Source organism: Protopterus annectens, chromosome 3.part1 (genome assembly GCF_019279795.1).
Source record: "Protopterus annectens isolate FY-2018-M chromosome 3.part1, PAN1.0, whole genome shotgun sequence".
NCBI lineage: Eukaryota > Metazoa > Chordata > Ceratodontiformes > Protopteridae > Protopterus > Protopterus annectens.
Window position 1 is genome coordinate 710,075,859 of NC_056732.1, and position 18,383 is coordinate 710,094,241.

The window sequence follows — 18,383 nt, forward strand, 5'->3', positions numbered from 1 at the left end:
CTGTTGCTCATCACATGTGTGACACTTACTGGGAGCACTAAGTGACCAACTTGTGAAATTTACTTCCTACTGAGACCAGACTGCCATTAGAGCATTTTCACTCTGCAGCCAAGGGGAATTGGCATGCAGAAATACACTTCACCCAGGAAGCAGTGATAGCTGGCTAGGTGGAATTGCTGAGAGAGGAGTCAGTAATCTCAAGGAAAATGGAGGGCTGATAGGGATTCACAGAGAGGAATGACTCTATAGCTTTACCTAGCCTGGGAATACGTGATTCCATTCGTCAGAATGAATGGACCAATTGCAAGAAAGATAGAGAAGCCACGCAGCAAGGTGCTGAGGTATAAATCAAGCAAAACAAATAAAGATATATAATTTTCAGTAAGTTATCTTCTAAGTGTAACTCATTTACCTTTCACCCTTGATTGAAACATTTTGTTTACTTTAAATTATCCAGTATTATATTATATTAGTTTTCAACTTTGATTGAAGCATTTTTATTTTTGTTAAATGTTACACTATTATATTAATAGGTCTGCTTTTGACAAAAACTAGCTTTTATATCACTGGGTCTAAAACTGTAGCCAAGAAGTCATTTATTAAACCATTGTTCCACAACTAAAATAGAAAACATTGAATCTTGTAAGTGGCGCATGTGTTTGCCACATAGTTTTTAAACACCTTTATTAAACTATCATTAAGACATAAGCAAACATTCATTAACAGAAAAGTAAAGAAAACAAAACATATTAACATTTTTCCCATTTGCATACATTATACGTCGCATAACTTTTCTTTCCTTGTAACTATCATCAGTCCAACATTACATAAATTGCTGAATTCGTCCCTTCGCTTAAACCTCACTCTTCCTCTTCTTGAACATTATTCTGCATGCATTGTTCCCACAATTTCAATTAATTTCTATGTAATTTGCTCCTTCCCTTTTCTAAAGACTCCTCTTCCATTTCTTTTATCTCTTTCATAATATTCAATACTTCAGATACAGTTGGTTTAGAATTTGATTTCCATTTTCTATTAATGTCTTTTTTGCCAGCCAACATAATTAAACTTAATAAGGCCTTACTATGTCTAGACAATTCAGATCCTGTGTCCCAGGTCAAAAGAATCATTTCCTTCATTACATCATATTTCTGACAGAGTACTCTGTAAAGAAGTTTTAAAAATCTGCCATCTCATCACACTCCCAAAATATATGTTCCCAGTTGCCTCTTTCTTACCCATCACACCTCCAAGATTCGCCATCTACCTGAGAAAAATTCTTTGAAGTCTGCTTGTGGTATAAAAATAGATATGCAGACACTTTCAAGCAAAGATCCTAAACTTTCTAGACTTTGTTGCATACTTGAAAGCCATACATATATCCTCCAACTGTTCTCTTGTACATTGCTTTTCTAGTTTCTCTTCCCAATCTTTTCTAACCTCCTTTGAATGATTCTTATAGTTATTATGCAATATTTCATATGCCCTAATAATTATCCCATTTTTAACAGTAGTTTCTTTAAAGTAATGTCTTTCGGCTTTTCCTGGTTAGGGGCCGCCACAGCGGAACTCTGGTTCGCTAATAATTGGCAGTGGATTTTTACAGTGCCGAGTTGCCAGCATGACACCCAACCTTCAAAGAAGGCACACCCATTCACGCACTCACCTATCTGCATGTCTTTATATGTCACTTGACCACGGGGAAGACATACAGACTCCACACAGAAGGCACTCCTGCCAAGAATCTAACAGGAGAACCTCTTGCTGTGAGGCGACAATGCTAACCGCTGCATCACTGCGGCCTTTAACAGTAGCTTCTGTACTAGATTCAAATAAGGACTCTAACAGAGCAGGTCTTTCACTTAAGATTCTCCTATCCCTTTCTCTTTGACTATACTCTGATATCAATTCCTGGTAGAGAAGGCAATCTCTAGCTTGCATGTCCAAATTTCATCTTTGTCTCATCCCACTTTATTACCTTTCCTTCTCTAGTTATTTGTTCCCAAAACTTTGGTTTCCTTGCCAGTTTTCTCCAATAAATTCCAGCCCCCTCTTACCTATTTTCTGTACCCCTACTTGCAGTCATCCCTATTGTCAACATTTCCTTTTTCCAGTCTCCTGTTGGCTTTGCTCTTAGAATACTTTCTGCTACTTTATGAATATGATAGTCTGTGTGGTTATTATTATTCTCCTCAAGTACCTGCATCCAAAATCCCACTCTCTCTTTATTTCCTGAACTTCAGGATATAATTTTCAGAATGATATTCTCTCCTTTAAGAAATTTCGCCATAGAAAAAACCTCCTTTAAAATAAAAAGTCACAATAACACTCTAATCAATATTGTACGTCACACCAAACTACTCGGATTCACCATTGATGAACATTTAAAATTCGATATCCACATCCAAAATAATATTGAAAAAAAAAACAAAAACTAGGTCTGCTGTATAGACAATATCTCTATCTAACCGCTTCTACCAGTCGTACTCTAGCCTCTTCCTACCTGCTCCCCTCTCTTATGTATGGTGCCCCTCTACTTACTCATCTCCAATTTAGCCTGAAAAACAAACTGGAAGCCTGCTATAACAAAGTCTGTAAATTTGCTACAGGGTCTAAATACTCCACCCATCACTGCCATTCCCTCCACTCCCTAAACTAGCTTGAGCTTCCTAGTTACCTGAAATTCATACAACTCACCACTGCTCACAGACTCATATTCCAACCCTCCATCTGCCCCTCTCTTTCATCTATCTTAACCCCTTACCTCTCCAGTCGTACTGTTAGATCTGAAAACCAAAACCTCCTTAAAATCTATATACCCCTACGTCCTCCTGGCCAATTAATTCTATCACACTCCTTTAGCTAAACTATAGAATTTTCCCACCTCCCTCCACTGTACTCACAACCACTCTAATTTCAAATCTCTCCTCCATTCTTACCTCAAACTGGGACTGTTCCTGCTCCCTTCCCACTTAAATTACACTGTCATCTCTTTCAAACCTCCCTTCAGTCTCATCTACTATCACCTCTGATCACTAACATTATTGTTAGAACAAACACTAAACTTGTATAAACACTTTATGACTTGTACTTTTAATTATATTCTCTGTATTACTTTTGACTTTATCTGTATTTTAACATTTGTGTTTTTTAAAGGTATACTTCCTATTTTGTATTTGTATTTTAAATTGCATGTTTATGCTTTTGTATACTGTATATTCCATACCGTACTTATGTTATATTCTGTTAACTGCTTTTGGTGCTTTTCTCCCTGGTCCTCCACTGAAAATGGGCTCTGCTTGACCCAGTAGACTTCCCTGATCATCCAACTGAAAATAAATAAATAAATGAACAAATAAACTTCACTCCTGCTTCTTCATCTTCCCTTTCCATTTTGAATTATAACCTTCTGCTTGTGTTATGTATATGAGCCTTAAATGTGTAGCTCTGAAATATCTCCTCAAATCAGGTGATCCTAAACCACTTTGTTCTATTGGAAGGATCGACTTATCCCACTTAACTCTTGCCCTCTTTCCCTCCCAGATAAATTCCTTTAACTATTAATTATTGTCCTCTTATCCTCTGGTTAATAAAAATACGTCTGATCCATATATAAAATTAAAGGAACTAAAAACATTTTCACTGCTTGCATCATACTATTTTTTTAGTTAACATTTGTTGACCAGGAAAGTCCGACTAGGACAGAGCCTATTTTCAGAGGAGTCCAGGGAGAAACAATCCAGATGCATGTCTTTGGAATGTGGGAGGAAACTGGAGCAAATCCATGGAGGCTCCTCATAGAAGGCAGTCCAGACAAGAATCAAACCTGAGAACCTCTTGGTGGTGAGGTGACAACATTAACCACTGCACTACTGTGCCATATCCATAAATAAGATCTTCAGTTCTGCCGCAGAGTTTTGAGCATATTATTATTGTGTGCTTTTGGCAGTAAGGCAATATGAAAGCAGCAGCTACGTAATGTCAGTATTATGTGACACAGATGGATTGCGTTAATACAATGTCTGATTAGTGCACAGATTATGCAATATGATGAAACTGTGTGCCTGTGTTTAGTTTAAGTAGACTAGTTAATGTGTTAACTTACATTTTTTGTTATGACTTTAACAGTACAGCACAAATCACATTCTCCTTCCAGAAAATTGCATTCTTCTTACTTCCCCAAAGGTTTTGCCAGTAGCATGCAAAAATTAAGCAGGTTTCTGTCCAATTAAATAGTTTTGTATTTTAAATAAGAAAATTATGAGGGGTGACATATCTCAATCAGATGCGACACAATTTTTCAATGAATAATTACACTGTGATAGCATTTCTGAATTTAGTTCTCTAATACTGGGATGTACAGAAAAATCTTGGTAGTGAATCACATGCACATCATATAAGAACAAGAAAACAGCCACATTGCAGAAACAAAGTCTAGATGAGGGGCAAGTTGTTACATCTCCCAAATTAAGTTTACCAGCTATAGTCACTGCAAGTCTTAAAGGCCTGTGAACAGTTTTCCAGGCAAAACACTTGTGATTAGGTACACTTCCCTAGTACAGTGTACTGCAGTGTTGGAGAGTTAAATTCAGTCATTGAACAAGCACACTTTAATGAACAGCATTTTTTTCATTCGCATTAGCTGGGAACCAAGCAACCAAGTTGATTGCCACACACTTGTCATGTAATGACACACACTTGTCATGTAATGAGCACTGTGCCTCATGGCTACACTGTATGACTTTGGTTAACATAATACTAAGTCATGGCATGTTCCATAAATAACTACTCCAACTTGAATGAAAACAAAGAATGCATTCTCCTTTTCAAATGTTTTTATGAGCACTGTTCCATAACTTTTATATAGTTTGATACCCTCTGCTTCTAAAACAAAATTCTCTGATCATCCTAATTGATTTACATAATCAGACAAAGGTACATCTCCTAGTTTTACCCCACATACTGGGTATAAAACATTTAATTTAAACTTCCTTCCTTCCTCTTGTATCTAATTGCAGTTTAGAAATGTGGGGTTTATTACTTTGGGCATCAAAGTATTCATTCAAAGAATATCCTTGTGTCATTATCTTATTTTAGTCTGTAGTTGGTAAATAACAGGTTTTGTCGTGCAGTGTTGTGAAAAGGAATAGATGTAGATAATAGCCAGGTTTCCCTCAACAGTTCTTCTGAAGTAAATGGAAGAAGCTTGTAAAAAAACACCCTGCAAATAAAAAGAATAGTGACAGTATACGGCCACAGATGGCGTTTAAAATGTTATCCATTTATTGCCACAGTGGAACTCCGGTCCACTAATGATTGGCAGTAGATTTCCACGAACGCCGAGGTGCCAGCTCGACGTTCAACGAAGGCCCATTTATGCATGTCTTTTCGAACGCCTACCCAACCACGGGGAGGACATGCAGACTCCACACAGAAGGCACTCCCCACACTCCAGCCGAGAATCGAATGGGAGAACCTCTTGCTGTGAGGCAACAATGCTACCGCTGCACCACCGCGGAATAATGTAAATTGTTTCTTTTGTTTTAAAATTCACATGCAGAGTGTCACTGTTTATTCTTGAATGACATGCTCATTCATAATAGTGGTGATATTTTTGTTTGCCGTTGTTTAAAAATGTTTAGTCATTTTGTTATTCAGACACTGACGGGTAGCATAAAACAGAATGTGCTTTGCAGCATCTGCTTAGTATTTCATGGTTTTACCTCTATATCTGCATATTCTTTCATGGTGATTTGAGGTCCTGACCTTTTTTGCTGAAATACTCATGTAAAGCAATTATGTTGTTGGATGTTTGACTCCAGTATAGCTATGTATCCTGCAAAATAAACACACACACACACACCCACAAACACACAAACAACCTGTCTGCCTGCATGTGCAAATGCATGCAGGATGGAACAACAAATATAGAGCAGGCCCAAAAGAACTGCAAGTGATGAATTTAGCGATTAAAAATCAGTACTTAATCTGAGATGGAGACCCTGCCAGACCTGTGAATATATAGTACAGTTGTTATTTTCACACCAAACATCTCTACTCCAAATGGAATATGCAAGTTGTATTGAACTGTAAAACCTTTAAGAATTTCTCATGGGAAAAAAACAGAAATTAAAGGATATGTTACCTGCAACCCCTTTAAAGCTTGTTGCAGTGGCATTTTAATATGCAAATAGAAATAAAACTGGTTTCTGAGCATTATTGGAAGAATATTTATTTGCATGTCAGTCTACTAATAACAGAATACAGCAATTTTGCACAGGTAAGGTACATTATATTATTTCATACAATATATTTGGTGCAACAAAATGATATTTTGAGCCTATAGCATGCCTAATAGAATTACAAATGAAGAACAATCTAGATTTGTACTTCTTATATAAGTTGTCAGCTTCAAATGGCAAAACAAATATATTTTTACAGCAGAATCATGTTCATTTTGTTAAATGTTTGTCAAAGCAGCAGTGACTTCTGCAGTGCTCATATGTAGTTAGTAAATCAAATGAGTAACGAGTTTGATGGGATGAAGATAGATGAAGATGCCCAAGGGCTAGTACTGTGTCTGTTCAGTTAAAATTCAAACACAGCTCTGCATGGAATGAAACATAAATTAAATGTTTTGGCAATAGAACAGATTTTATTAGATGAATGGCAATTTATCAGGAAGCAGGATTTAAATAACATCGTCTTTTTTGTAGAGGTTGATTATCAAGAAGGAAGGTTTCGTGATTAACTGATTAACCCTTTGACTATTAATATAGATGTGTCCTGCATATCAGTCCTGCCAGAAACCAAAACACAAAGTTATGCCAGTTTGCATATATCATGGACATTGGTGTAACTTTGTTTTTTGTTACAAATTTTAGTGTTTTCCACCATTACTGATATTGATCATTTGTTATTATTGGTTTAATCCTGTCACCAGGGCAGTGTCCACACTAAAACTGATCCACACAAAAGAAGCTGTTAACTATGACAGGGGAATTCTGAAGTTTATTGTTCTTACTGTGAAGCTCCTTATTCCATTAACTTTACAGGGGTCACACTCACATCCTTAACTGGGCTGGAATGTCTTGATTCTGACTATCTTGATGGGCCTCTGTGTAATACTGCTAGGGCCTTCTTGCTTCCTTAATTCTGCTGTGGGTCCCCTCAACCATTTCTGGTGGTATGCCTTGATTATTAATCTGTCTGGAGCTTCCCAGCTTCAGTTCATCTTATTAACAATGGCATTGTCACCTTGACTATACAAACTCTTACTGGACTCCAGACAGTTAATCTTAAGGGCATTTTTTCATCCCTTAAAAACTTTCTCATAGTTATCTGACCCCCGATCTAGTAAGTGTAGCCCCTCCCCCACAAATATATACCTCTATTAGTATTTGTGCAGCTACAGAGATCCTGCCCATTTGCTGTGGTGACTTAGTTCTGCTACTTCTGCTAGGGACCGGGACTCCATTAATTCAGCAAGGGTCCCTCAAAACTGTAAAGCTAACTCTGTTGCCCAAAATGGGAACTCACAAGTGTGAAATAATAGTTGACTGGCTATACTAGTCAGACTCAACATAATTTATTAAGCCAGTTGCTTACTTATAGCTAAGAAATTAATTGCATTGTCTTTGCTACCAGTAAGTTAAAAAAACATAAATCAGACATTTGGGAGAGACTGAGTTTTGCAATTAATCCCATCCGGGCAGCTTGCATGTTTTTTGACAGCAGTTGCTCTAAAAGGAAATCTCCCTTCACAAAGGTGAAGCAAAATCAGAGCTAGTCATATTAAGATCAGCACCCCCTGCTAATATGGTATGTAGACATTGCTCTGAACAAAAAGTTTGTTTAAAATGTTCATATAAATGAATAGTAAAATCTTATTTGCATTTAAAACAGCTGTAATATTCAAACAGTTTTGTCATTGCTTATATATATATATATATATATATATATATATATATATATATATATACTAGACCAGTAAAAATACATTTTTGTTGCTGTATTATATTGTATATTAATAACACATAGTTAAACTTGAAAAATTCAATTTTTTTTTACTATTTTATTGTGCACCAAGATAGCGATATGCTTACACATTTTTCTGTGGCATGTTAAATAATTTTGATTAATGGGTATTTGGCTTTTTAAATTGTGGGTGAAAGCTAATCCTCTGCTTGTTTGTTTAATTTATTTCACCAAAGTTAATGCCATTATGTTATTTTTTGTACATGCACTGCCAGTATGTCACACATAGTAATTTGCTTGACTGCGCCTGTACATAGGGAAGAGAATATTGTGTGCCTGCTTATGCCTGCTTTTGCCTTCCAGTCATTGCTGGCTCTGATGTGTCGGTCCACAGGAAATGGAGAGAGAGATGTGCACTTGGTGCTGGTCTGAATGGTATGTGCAGTGCATGACAGAGTATACATTGTCCTTATTAATACCAGGTATGGGTGGAAGCAGTGCTGGTGGTGTGTATGGACCTCTGTGGGACTGACTGCACTGGTATGGAGCATACATTGCAACAACACTTGTAATGCATGATACTCTCTGGATCTGTTTGAAAGAAAAGCTTTGTCTGTGTTACAGTCATTTATGTTCCTGGGGTGGGAGAAGAAGGAGGAGGAGGAGAAATGTTGATGGAAGGAGGAGGAACTGATGGGGATATTGGGGTTGGAGAGTTACTAAGAAAGCATAACTATGGGTGAGGCTGTTATTGGGGTGTCAAGGGTATACATCATTGCATTACTGTAAAGGAATCTTTGCTCAAACTCCTCAGTGCTAATACCATCCCATCCATGCATGGGGTCTTTACATAGAAAGTAGATGAAAATACAAAAGATTGTAGAAGTTCAACTGAGAATAAAGACCTAAGAGAAATAATGACCACTATAATCACCACTTTCTGAGGCTGCACCAGTCTATCAATATAGACACTCTATCCAGGTAACTCTGGAAATGACTCTTCAGTCACAGGTCACTGCCATGGTTTTGGTATCACTGGCCAATAGATATACCCTGTTGTGCCACATTTGTGCTTTGTCAACCTCAGGTGTATTTAAGAGCAAAATTCACAGTATAAAGTATCACAGAATTCTATACATTATTGGTTTCACAAAGTACATAAATCCCTTTACAACTATCTGCTGCTTTCAACCCACCAGTTATTCTGCCTGAAGAACTCTGAAAAAAAAAATATCTGTTTTTGTTACATTATTTTTATTTTTCTGGGAATTGGACATTTACTATAGTTTAGGAATAACATTTCATTACATTTTTGTTCTTAAAGAATTAAAAAGATATAATATTTCAAAATATTTATAATTGCAGGTAATCTGGTGCATTTCACTAAACCAAAAATATAGCCAAACAACAGAAGCTTTGGAATTTATCTGTTTAGCTGGGTCAGTCTCTGAATGGCCAACTTAAAATGTGAGTTAGTTTTAAAGATGTTTAGTTTTTGCTCAATCACAGTAATTTGAAAAGTCTAAGCTTGAAATCCTTCTGCTTATGTTAACTGTCCTGCTGAGAGACACAGTCTTATAAACGCAGAAATATATTCATCATGCTTTTGCTCCAGTATGTTGCAGTGTCTTATTTGCTCATTCAGCTACTTTTAGAACTTGGTCTTTAAAAGGAGTAATATATTTCCTGATCAATAACACAGCTTTATGTTTCTCTTCGAGAAATATTGTCTAAATACAGCAATAATTGTGGAGTCATATCTCATTGTTTTGCATATTTGTTTGTTTTTAGATGGAGATGCGTTATTTGGACCAAATGTTAGTTAAGCAACTGATGGAACTTCATGCTGGCATCCAAGAACTGAAACTGGAATACTGTGATATGAATGACTTGGGCTCTGACTCTGAGACTGACAGCATTTGCTCAAGCACAGGAGATGGGTGTCCTAGTCCCTTATCAATAAACTCTACTTTCTACGTGACCTCCAGAAGAACATTTTGCAGAAGGAGCTCTATGCCCTGACAATCACTTATAAACCACATACATAATCTAATTTACTAAAATGCCTGGCACACTTTACAAAACTAATATCAGGCATGGAAAACCTTTAATTTGTCACATGACCTTACATCTGACAGATGGCTGATAAATACTCTAGCTGTCAGATATTCATTATGCTGGAAGTAACTGACTTTTATTTTACAATTAATAACAGTCTAATCTCCTAATCATATAATTCCTTGTGAGGTTAAACTAAGTCAAATGTTTGTATTTAATGGCAACACACAAAACATTTGCAAATCCCATGTTGCTATGTATTTAGCTAAACACTACTGATTATATTTACTGAAGTCTTCTGTGTAAAACCAGCAGATGCCGGTATGTCCCTTAAAAAAGTACGATTGTAGAATGTTATTAACATTAATGATATGTCTGCACCCCTTAATATACAACTGTTTTGATTGATTAACTTTATTCCTAGTTGTTTACTAGACTAGAAATGTTAGTAGTTTTATATAACTGATGCCTGCTAGTTTATTACACTGTACAGGAAGATCTCTGCTCACAAGGATGCAATGGATGTAAAAAGATGTCACTGTAAAATAATGTTTGTTTTATAATTAAGTCTTATTTGTGACAACTGGTTCATTTGTGAGCAGAGATTTTCTTGTTGTACTTTGTTATTGAATTACTTCTCTGGTTGAGGAATTACCAACTTGAGCTGATTGTTTGCTGCTAAGTTTGCTGTGCTGAAAATGTTATTAATGCTGTTTAACTTAAATTCATATTGAGCACACATATTCATCATAATAATTTGTCCATAACACAGGAGCAGAGAAAAAGTAAGTAATCCACTACAATTAAAATGTAATTATTTCAGTGCCATATATCACTGAATGTAACAATTTGTTTTATTGTACAGAAAATATAAGAAAATGAACTGAAAACATGGGAGGTTGGCATAATGGTTAAGGTATTTACCTTACAGACACAAGAGGCAAGGTTTGATTCTCATATGGTATAATCGCCTTTGTTTAAAATGGCCTATAATGGTACTTAGCCTAATACTGATCTATGAATATAACCTATGGAATCTACACATTCCATACTAGTTTATATCATAAAAACTTGTCCACAGAGTTTGCTAGACTGAGAGAAAATAATCTATACCAACTCCTCTAAGCAACCAAGTTTCTCTAGTGCACCAGTGATGATCTCCATTTGCTAAAATGTTTATATTCCTAGAAATCGTAGAGCCATGAAAAAATATATATGTTTTTAACATCAGTCTGTTCGTACCTTAGATATAAGTCATCAAGATCTTGACTGAGATGATCCCTTCTTTGCTTTCCTAGGATAATAAGGGGATAGTGACAGATTTTTTTTCTAGTGGCAGTTCATTCTGCTCTTTAAACTGATGAAACGCTCTGAAAAAATCAGTATACATCCACACCTGCATAAGAGAGGATGAAAAGCATCATGGGCAGGATTTTCTTTATGAATGTTTGAGTAATATTTAAATTTTCTTTACCTAGGCAATGCACAAACATTTGTTTGCTACTGTGCCATAGTTTCTTTAGTGTCAGTAAGAAAAAGGTATAGTCTTAGAACTGTCAGGAGCTTGTTTGTCATACAACCCAAGATCCATTTAGAACTTCATATGTAGTCTACCATGAAAATAATGTAAATAAAACATTACTCCTAACACTAACTGCATATTTCATTTATTTTATTTTATGCATCTGCTTACCAGGTAAAGCCACCTAGGCATAGGTGCATCTTTTTGGGGTAACTATGGACACCAGTTTAATTTCATGATTTTCTCAGAGTCAGAAAGAATTATTTGGAAATTGAAAGAGTTAAAAACAGACCTGCTTAATGAAGCTGATTAGTAAATCATAACCTTAACCTCTGCATTATAATGTCAGGGCCATATATCCTCTGACTACTATCCATACATTGTAAATTTGGACAACTGAGCTTATATATAAGTGATACGGTGAGTAAAACAAATGTGAAACTAGTAGTATTGTACCCAAGAACAATTTGAAACATTACCTATCCCCTTTAATTACAGAATCCATTTGTTTAATTTCAGTACTTTCAAAGATTTGTGTTTCAGATTTTGTAAACCACTAATTACAATTAACTGGTTTTATCAAACATTTGCTTTGATTCTGTACTACCATAATGCTCCCTTTGTATTGCCTTTTAGGAAGATATTATGTATTTATATCTTATTTTACTACAGTTTGTTATGGTTACTGTAGCAACAGAATGTCAAGGCAGAATGATGTGCGAATGCTCTCATTTATGCAAGAACTAGTTATGAGCACTTAGACTACGTAGACTTTGCCTAGTCCCAAAACATTTATAGCTATTCGTATATAAAATACATTACTACACTTAATTCCTTAGCAGATAAATGTTTACCTTTATTTTCCATGTCAAACTTGTCTATAGGTCCTACTAGAACATTAGGAAGGCACAAGACCCTTCAGATATTACTACTTAGTATCACCTCTGTGCTTTAAGACAACATATGCATCTCTGAATTTCTGGAAAAGAAACTCAAATTTATTTGGTCAGCCTCACCAGTACACATAAAGAGTAAAATCACGTCACAGTTTGTTATGCTTTTCTGACAAGCATTTTCCAATGCTATTTAATACAGTCCACAAACATAACCACTGCACTTACCTTCAGATTTTGCATGCTTATACTGTGGTGGTTTTGGCCTTTGAGCCTTGCCTAAAAGGGGCACTATGGGGGTGGCAAGAGCCTTAGCCAGTAACCTGAATCCCAGGTGCGACAGGTGCAGACCATCTCTGGTAAAGCATCGTGGTTTGTTGATCATGTCATCCCAGGCAGACAGATACTGGATCCCCTTTGAATGACCCCAAAAACTTTTCCAATTGTTGAAGTCAATCGTAATGTAGACTATAAACAGCTACTTCAGTCTTTACTCTTTGTATGTAAACCTCTTCAAAGTATATTTTCTACACATTCCAACTTACCATAAAAATAAGACACAAGTGAAAATGTCAAACCCATTATTGAAGGCTAGATAGACTAATGGGACCACATCAGAAAAATTTCCAGTTCAGTGAATAAACACATTGACTAAAATTATTTTTTTTTCTATTTGGCATGATAAAACAAACTTAAATTTAATCTCCTGATTTAATAAAGTATTCCATGCCATCTTAAATCTACTAACATCCTGATTGCCCTACAACTATGCACTTCCTTTACTACACTACCCATGACGATAGAAACAAATCATTTTCCATTTGGCTTACTTCAAATTTGATTCAGATGTGCTCAGGCACATTGACTTGAACTGGCAGTTTCTTGGAGATTTACTACTTGCTTATTTGGGTCTGTATTAAATTAGCGAACGCTAATTCATTGACCCCCCCTTTTAAGTGAAAGCTTAAAATCTCGAACACCCGGAACAGCATATTTTTTCCCTGGGAAAAAATTTGCTGTTCCAAGAAACACACAAACAACACAAGCACACGAAAAAAACAGCAATCCACACACATACACTTAAAATCCTACATCTACCCTACACTAAACTGTACATACTATCTATCCACTTACCTTAACCCAAACCTTAACCCTAAGGTTCGTCACTGTCACACACTCACCTGACCTGCGCCCTAACCCTAACTCACCTACCCCACCCTAACCCTAACATCTGCACAATCGCACACTTACCTGAACCCGACCCGTTACTTTCCACCTCAGTGCTGAAAATAGCGAAGCCACAGAAACGGCCAACGAAATTCTTTCTCTAGGAAAAAATTTGGTGTTCTGCAGCTTCGCTATTTTCAGCATTTGCTGTTTTAGGGTCGATATTAGAACATTTGAAGTTTTAAAACTTTGATGTTCTAATATATGCCCGCTTATTTCTGTAGTCACTTTTGCATACTCACTTGTCAGTGAAAGCTCAGTGGTCTGATGTCAGTGCACCTCTATGAAAGACCAGCATAGATATTAAGTGCCTGTCAGTGATCACTCCTTTTGCAAGATGCAACAACCTCAGAATGAGAATAATAAAGTTTGGGGGGAGGTGAGACAGCTTTCTCCCTGCAAAAAGTGCCTTTTTGTTTTGTCACACTTGCTCATACACTGAGCAGTTTGAGTACCTGCATTACAACAGTGTATGTGCTGCTGCTGTAACTTATGAGATCTAGTGGCACTGCTAGTGTGATGAGAAGTTTTATGTAGAGTATACTAAGTGTATTTCCAGTTAATTAGCACTATGCCATCCTATCATTTAATTTCACCTGTTATGAATTAGCATCATATCAGCCTATCATTTACTTTCACCTGTAATGAATTAGTACTATGCCATCCTATCATTCACTTTCACCTGTAATGAATTAGCACTATGCCATCCTATCATTTACTTTCACCTATGTTTTTGCAACATCCTTCTATTGTTCTTCCATGAGACATCACCCTTCAACATGTGACATACTGATTTGTCCAGTCATGGCTTGACTTAAACCTTTCCTACAAACTATAAGCTCAGCCTCAGTATTTACTATGCGCATGGTACTGTTAAGACAGCATGCTAGGAATTTAATTATTTTCAAAGATTACCATCCTAAGGTAACACTGATTTTAATTCCAGATGGTGAAAGTAGAATGATATGTCATAACTGCCAAAATCACAGGTACATGGTTTGCCTCTCTTATTTCCCTACAGAAGTCTAATTATATAAGGTACATCCTTCCATGAGACAGAGGAGCATTTGTTCGGTAGTTCCTCTATCTCCATCTGTTTGACTTTCTAATAGCAAGTCTATTCCAGAACTAAGCTTTAGTCTGTGTTGATTGTCACTGAGTATGTAGTCCTGCCATGTAGACATGCTGTGAAAGCTTTTTTTTCTACTGATTTCACTCTCTACTCTTTTAACTGTGGCTACATTCACCTTATTTACTATTGGGGTTTATTTGAATACATTTTCATATCAGCTATTACAGCAGCAAAGTAGCCATGTTGTGTGACAATACATTGTTAATTTATGGTACAATGGTCCTACCCAATAAACTCAGTTCTTCCAGGGAATGTCTACACAACACTGGCTAAAATGCAATAGCCCTTATTCAGCTGTGTAGCCATTACTTAATATTCTAAGCCTTGCAGGTTCCAAATAAACAGGGCATTATGCCAGATAACAGGCCTAGCACTACATTAAGACTACACATTCTCACTCTATTACTTTTCCCATTTTCTAGCATCTTATAAACTATTCTTATGCATCCGTCTAGTCGGCTTTTGAGTATTCCAACCTTGTCTGTGCCATGACTTCCTCCACTCTAGCTGATGACCCAACTTCTGATATACAAGAACTTCAGGCAACTTTCTTGTTCTTTTCTTTTGATGAGATAGCTTAAAATAAATAGATCCCATGGAGATCTAATTTATTCAGTGTACATGAAAGAAGGTCTTTGTTATGAGTTTCTTTCTTCTGTCCTGCCTCATACTAGCACATAAAAAACATCTAAGTACTCTATTCAGCATTATATTTGCCAGTATTAATTTAGAACAAAACATCTCCCAGATTCTAGCCCACTCCTGTCATTCCTTACATGTTGGCTCTAAAGCTGTGTATTGACTGTATGAGCAACAGTAACCAAGAATCACTTCTGGGATTTGTATGCTCCCTAGTAGACAAAGACAAAGTCATTGTCTACTAACATCTCTTTTACTTTCTCCTTTCATTTCATTTTGACTGCTAGAAGTCTTATCTTGTCTTCTCCTATTTAAGTTGTATGTGCCACACAACCAATCTGTTTCCCAAAATAAATGAATGTTTTAGTATGGCCTATATCAACTCATTCACAAAGCAGCATTTAGTAAATGATGCATCCTATCCTATCCTGTTCTATTTCTAATCTCTGAAGAACTTCCTTGTTTCAATGCAACAAACCATTCTTTATCTTTCTGATGTTTTCTGTCAAAATAAATATAAGGCTCATTTAATGTGGTTAAACGTTTAAGGGTCATAACGTTTTGCTGCTGTCTGTGTGCTGTTTAAAGACGTCTCCTCTTCCCCACCTTCAGATCTCAACTCAAAAGGCATCTGCATCAAAAATCTGACTGCAAGTGCTTTTCCACTGGACATATAGCTTAACTCCCTCCTCACTTGCATCATTCTTACTTTGACCCTCAGTTCTCACCTACTGCTATCCTCTCTAGATTACAACTAAAATTAATTCAGATTTGCTTTTTTCTACTCTGTTGATAATATTTACATACTGTTTCAACTGTCTATGGGATTCTCCTTCTGTGATTACTCTGTTTATGAATTTCTTCTGTTTTATTTATTTTTTTGCGAATTTCTTCAGCCAACCTCTGCCTGCAAATTGTGATCAGTGTACTACTACCATGGTAAACAAACTTAATAAATAATATTATATATATATATATATATATATATATATATATATATATATATATATATATATGTATATATACATTGAGCCATGTGCATTTCTCTTCCTAAATCTGAGAGAACACTTTAGAAATCCAGCCAGTGAAAAAGCCTTGATGTTTTTCATCTAGCAAATCATTAATGTCTGACAGATGATCCTAACTCTAGTTTACAGTTTCCTGTAACACAGTTACCTACTTAGCACATTACATTTCTAAAGTATTTGTATTAAAGATTTGGTCTTCTTTGCAGTTTAATGTTTCATTTTCCTGTTAGCTTTATTTCCCTGAAGCAGACATAACTTATCCAGACCTTTTTTATTATGAGGTAATATTATCATAACAAAAGTAAGTTATTTTTTCCTATCTAAAAAAACAGAATATAGTTCATGCCAAATGAGACACTTGGCAGTATAAACCTTGGCTCCAGATGATTGTTACTGTTGAAATGACATCCCGACCCAATATGCAAAAATGGGAAAATGAGGTTGTTGATGGATGGATGAACTGTAATTTCAGCTGAAGAATCCTGTTAGATCTATGTAAACTACTGGCAGTGGCATATCTGTGACAATAAAAAAGGAATGCCCCTTCTGCCTTTTCAAATCTAGTAACAGTTTACTAGGCAAAGCATAGAGTCTATAGAATATTTTCATAGAGCTTACAGTGTAGAGTTAGTCCATGAACCAGGATTATCTAAGCAATAACCTCCCTTAGAGAGTGCTTTCTGATTCTAGGAGAGCAAAACAAGTCAGGCCAAGTATGAATTTTGGGGTGCTCATTCAGCCATCAAAGACTTCCTTAAAGGAATTGGGGTTATCACTCTGTTTTATAGAACATGGTAGATTATTCCAGAAAAAGTGGGAGTGCTGTGTAATAAATCTGTCCTGCCAGTGTGCCTTACTGATTTATTTGAGGTTAATCATTTGTTAGCAGAAAATATCTGTGGAACATGCAGTGTCTAACACTATCCCAAAATTTTAAATTCCATGTTTCTTTAACTTTGTGACATAACTAAAATGTGAAATGTATGCACATCTGTGTTTTCTAGCTGTAGTTTTACTTAGTTATTTACTTTCAAATGAGTAGACTGATGAGGACAAGAGTGAAGTCACAAATGTATTTTTATTACAATTCTAAATTTCTGAAATTAAAAGTCAGCACTGCCTGAAACAAGTAACTTCATGTTTATCGAATTATATTATTCATACTTACCCTAATAATGTTTATGTTTGATATTTTAATGACTCCAGCTGTTCTCTAAGAAAAAATATAGCCTCTTCAGAGAAATATCTTCTCTATGAAAAAAATGTTGATTTACCTTTAGCACTCCAGTTTGCCTCTAACGTACAAAGTGCTGACTTGAAAGAGTCTTACATGGAGTTACTTTTTTCAGAGAGAACTCTGTTTCAAACATTATTGCTTTACTGCACGTAATTTATTCAAAATACTTTAGGCAACAGGCCTAAAATGAATGCATATAAACGTTTTTCCTAACTTACTTTATAAAAAAAAATAAGAGATTGAAGTCATTACTAAAATTTGTGATTTGTAGTTTAATAGTTCATCAAAGCAAACGTTTACTGAATAACAGAAGAAAATGAAGTGCTCACATTTGCTTTTTTTTGTTCTTGTTGCATCAACCACTGTTATTTTAAGCTCTTCCTTTGTTTGCTAGTGAAAGAGATAATATGTTACTGGCAAAATGTTCTTCAAAAGGTAACTTCACAGACAGGAAATTAGAAAGACATTGAATATATAGAACAGAACCTGACAAAGCTGATTTGGATGAAGCTGAAAAGTACAAATAATAGGATAATGAAAACAAGAACTTTGACAGGTGGACTTCGCTCACAGCCTTTCATCGCCTACTGTATGACAAGTACTTAACAACAGTGTCGTAATGTCTAAGTACGCTATGCAAATAAACCATTTTAAAAACAAGTCCTTTTGT

At 35.9% G+C, this 18,383-nt stretch overlaps 1 protein-coding gene across 1 annotated transcript in view; it reads left to right on the top strand.

The window, feature by feature from the left end:
- LOC122798262 (protein FAM167A-like) overlaps positions 1-12,748 on the top strand; it is a 203,308-nt gene extending 190,560 nt beyond the window's left edge. The window contains exon 2 of the mRNA XM_044067063.1: positions 9,769-12,748. Within this exon, the coding sequence (XP_043922998.1) occupies positions 9,769-9,999 (231 nt within the window). The 3' untranslated portion in view covers positions 10,000-12,748. The remainder of the gene's footprint in view (positions 1-9,768) is intronic.
- Positions 12,749-18,383: the final 5,635 nt, after the last annotated feature.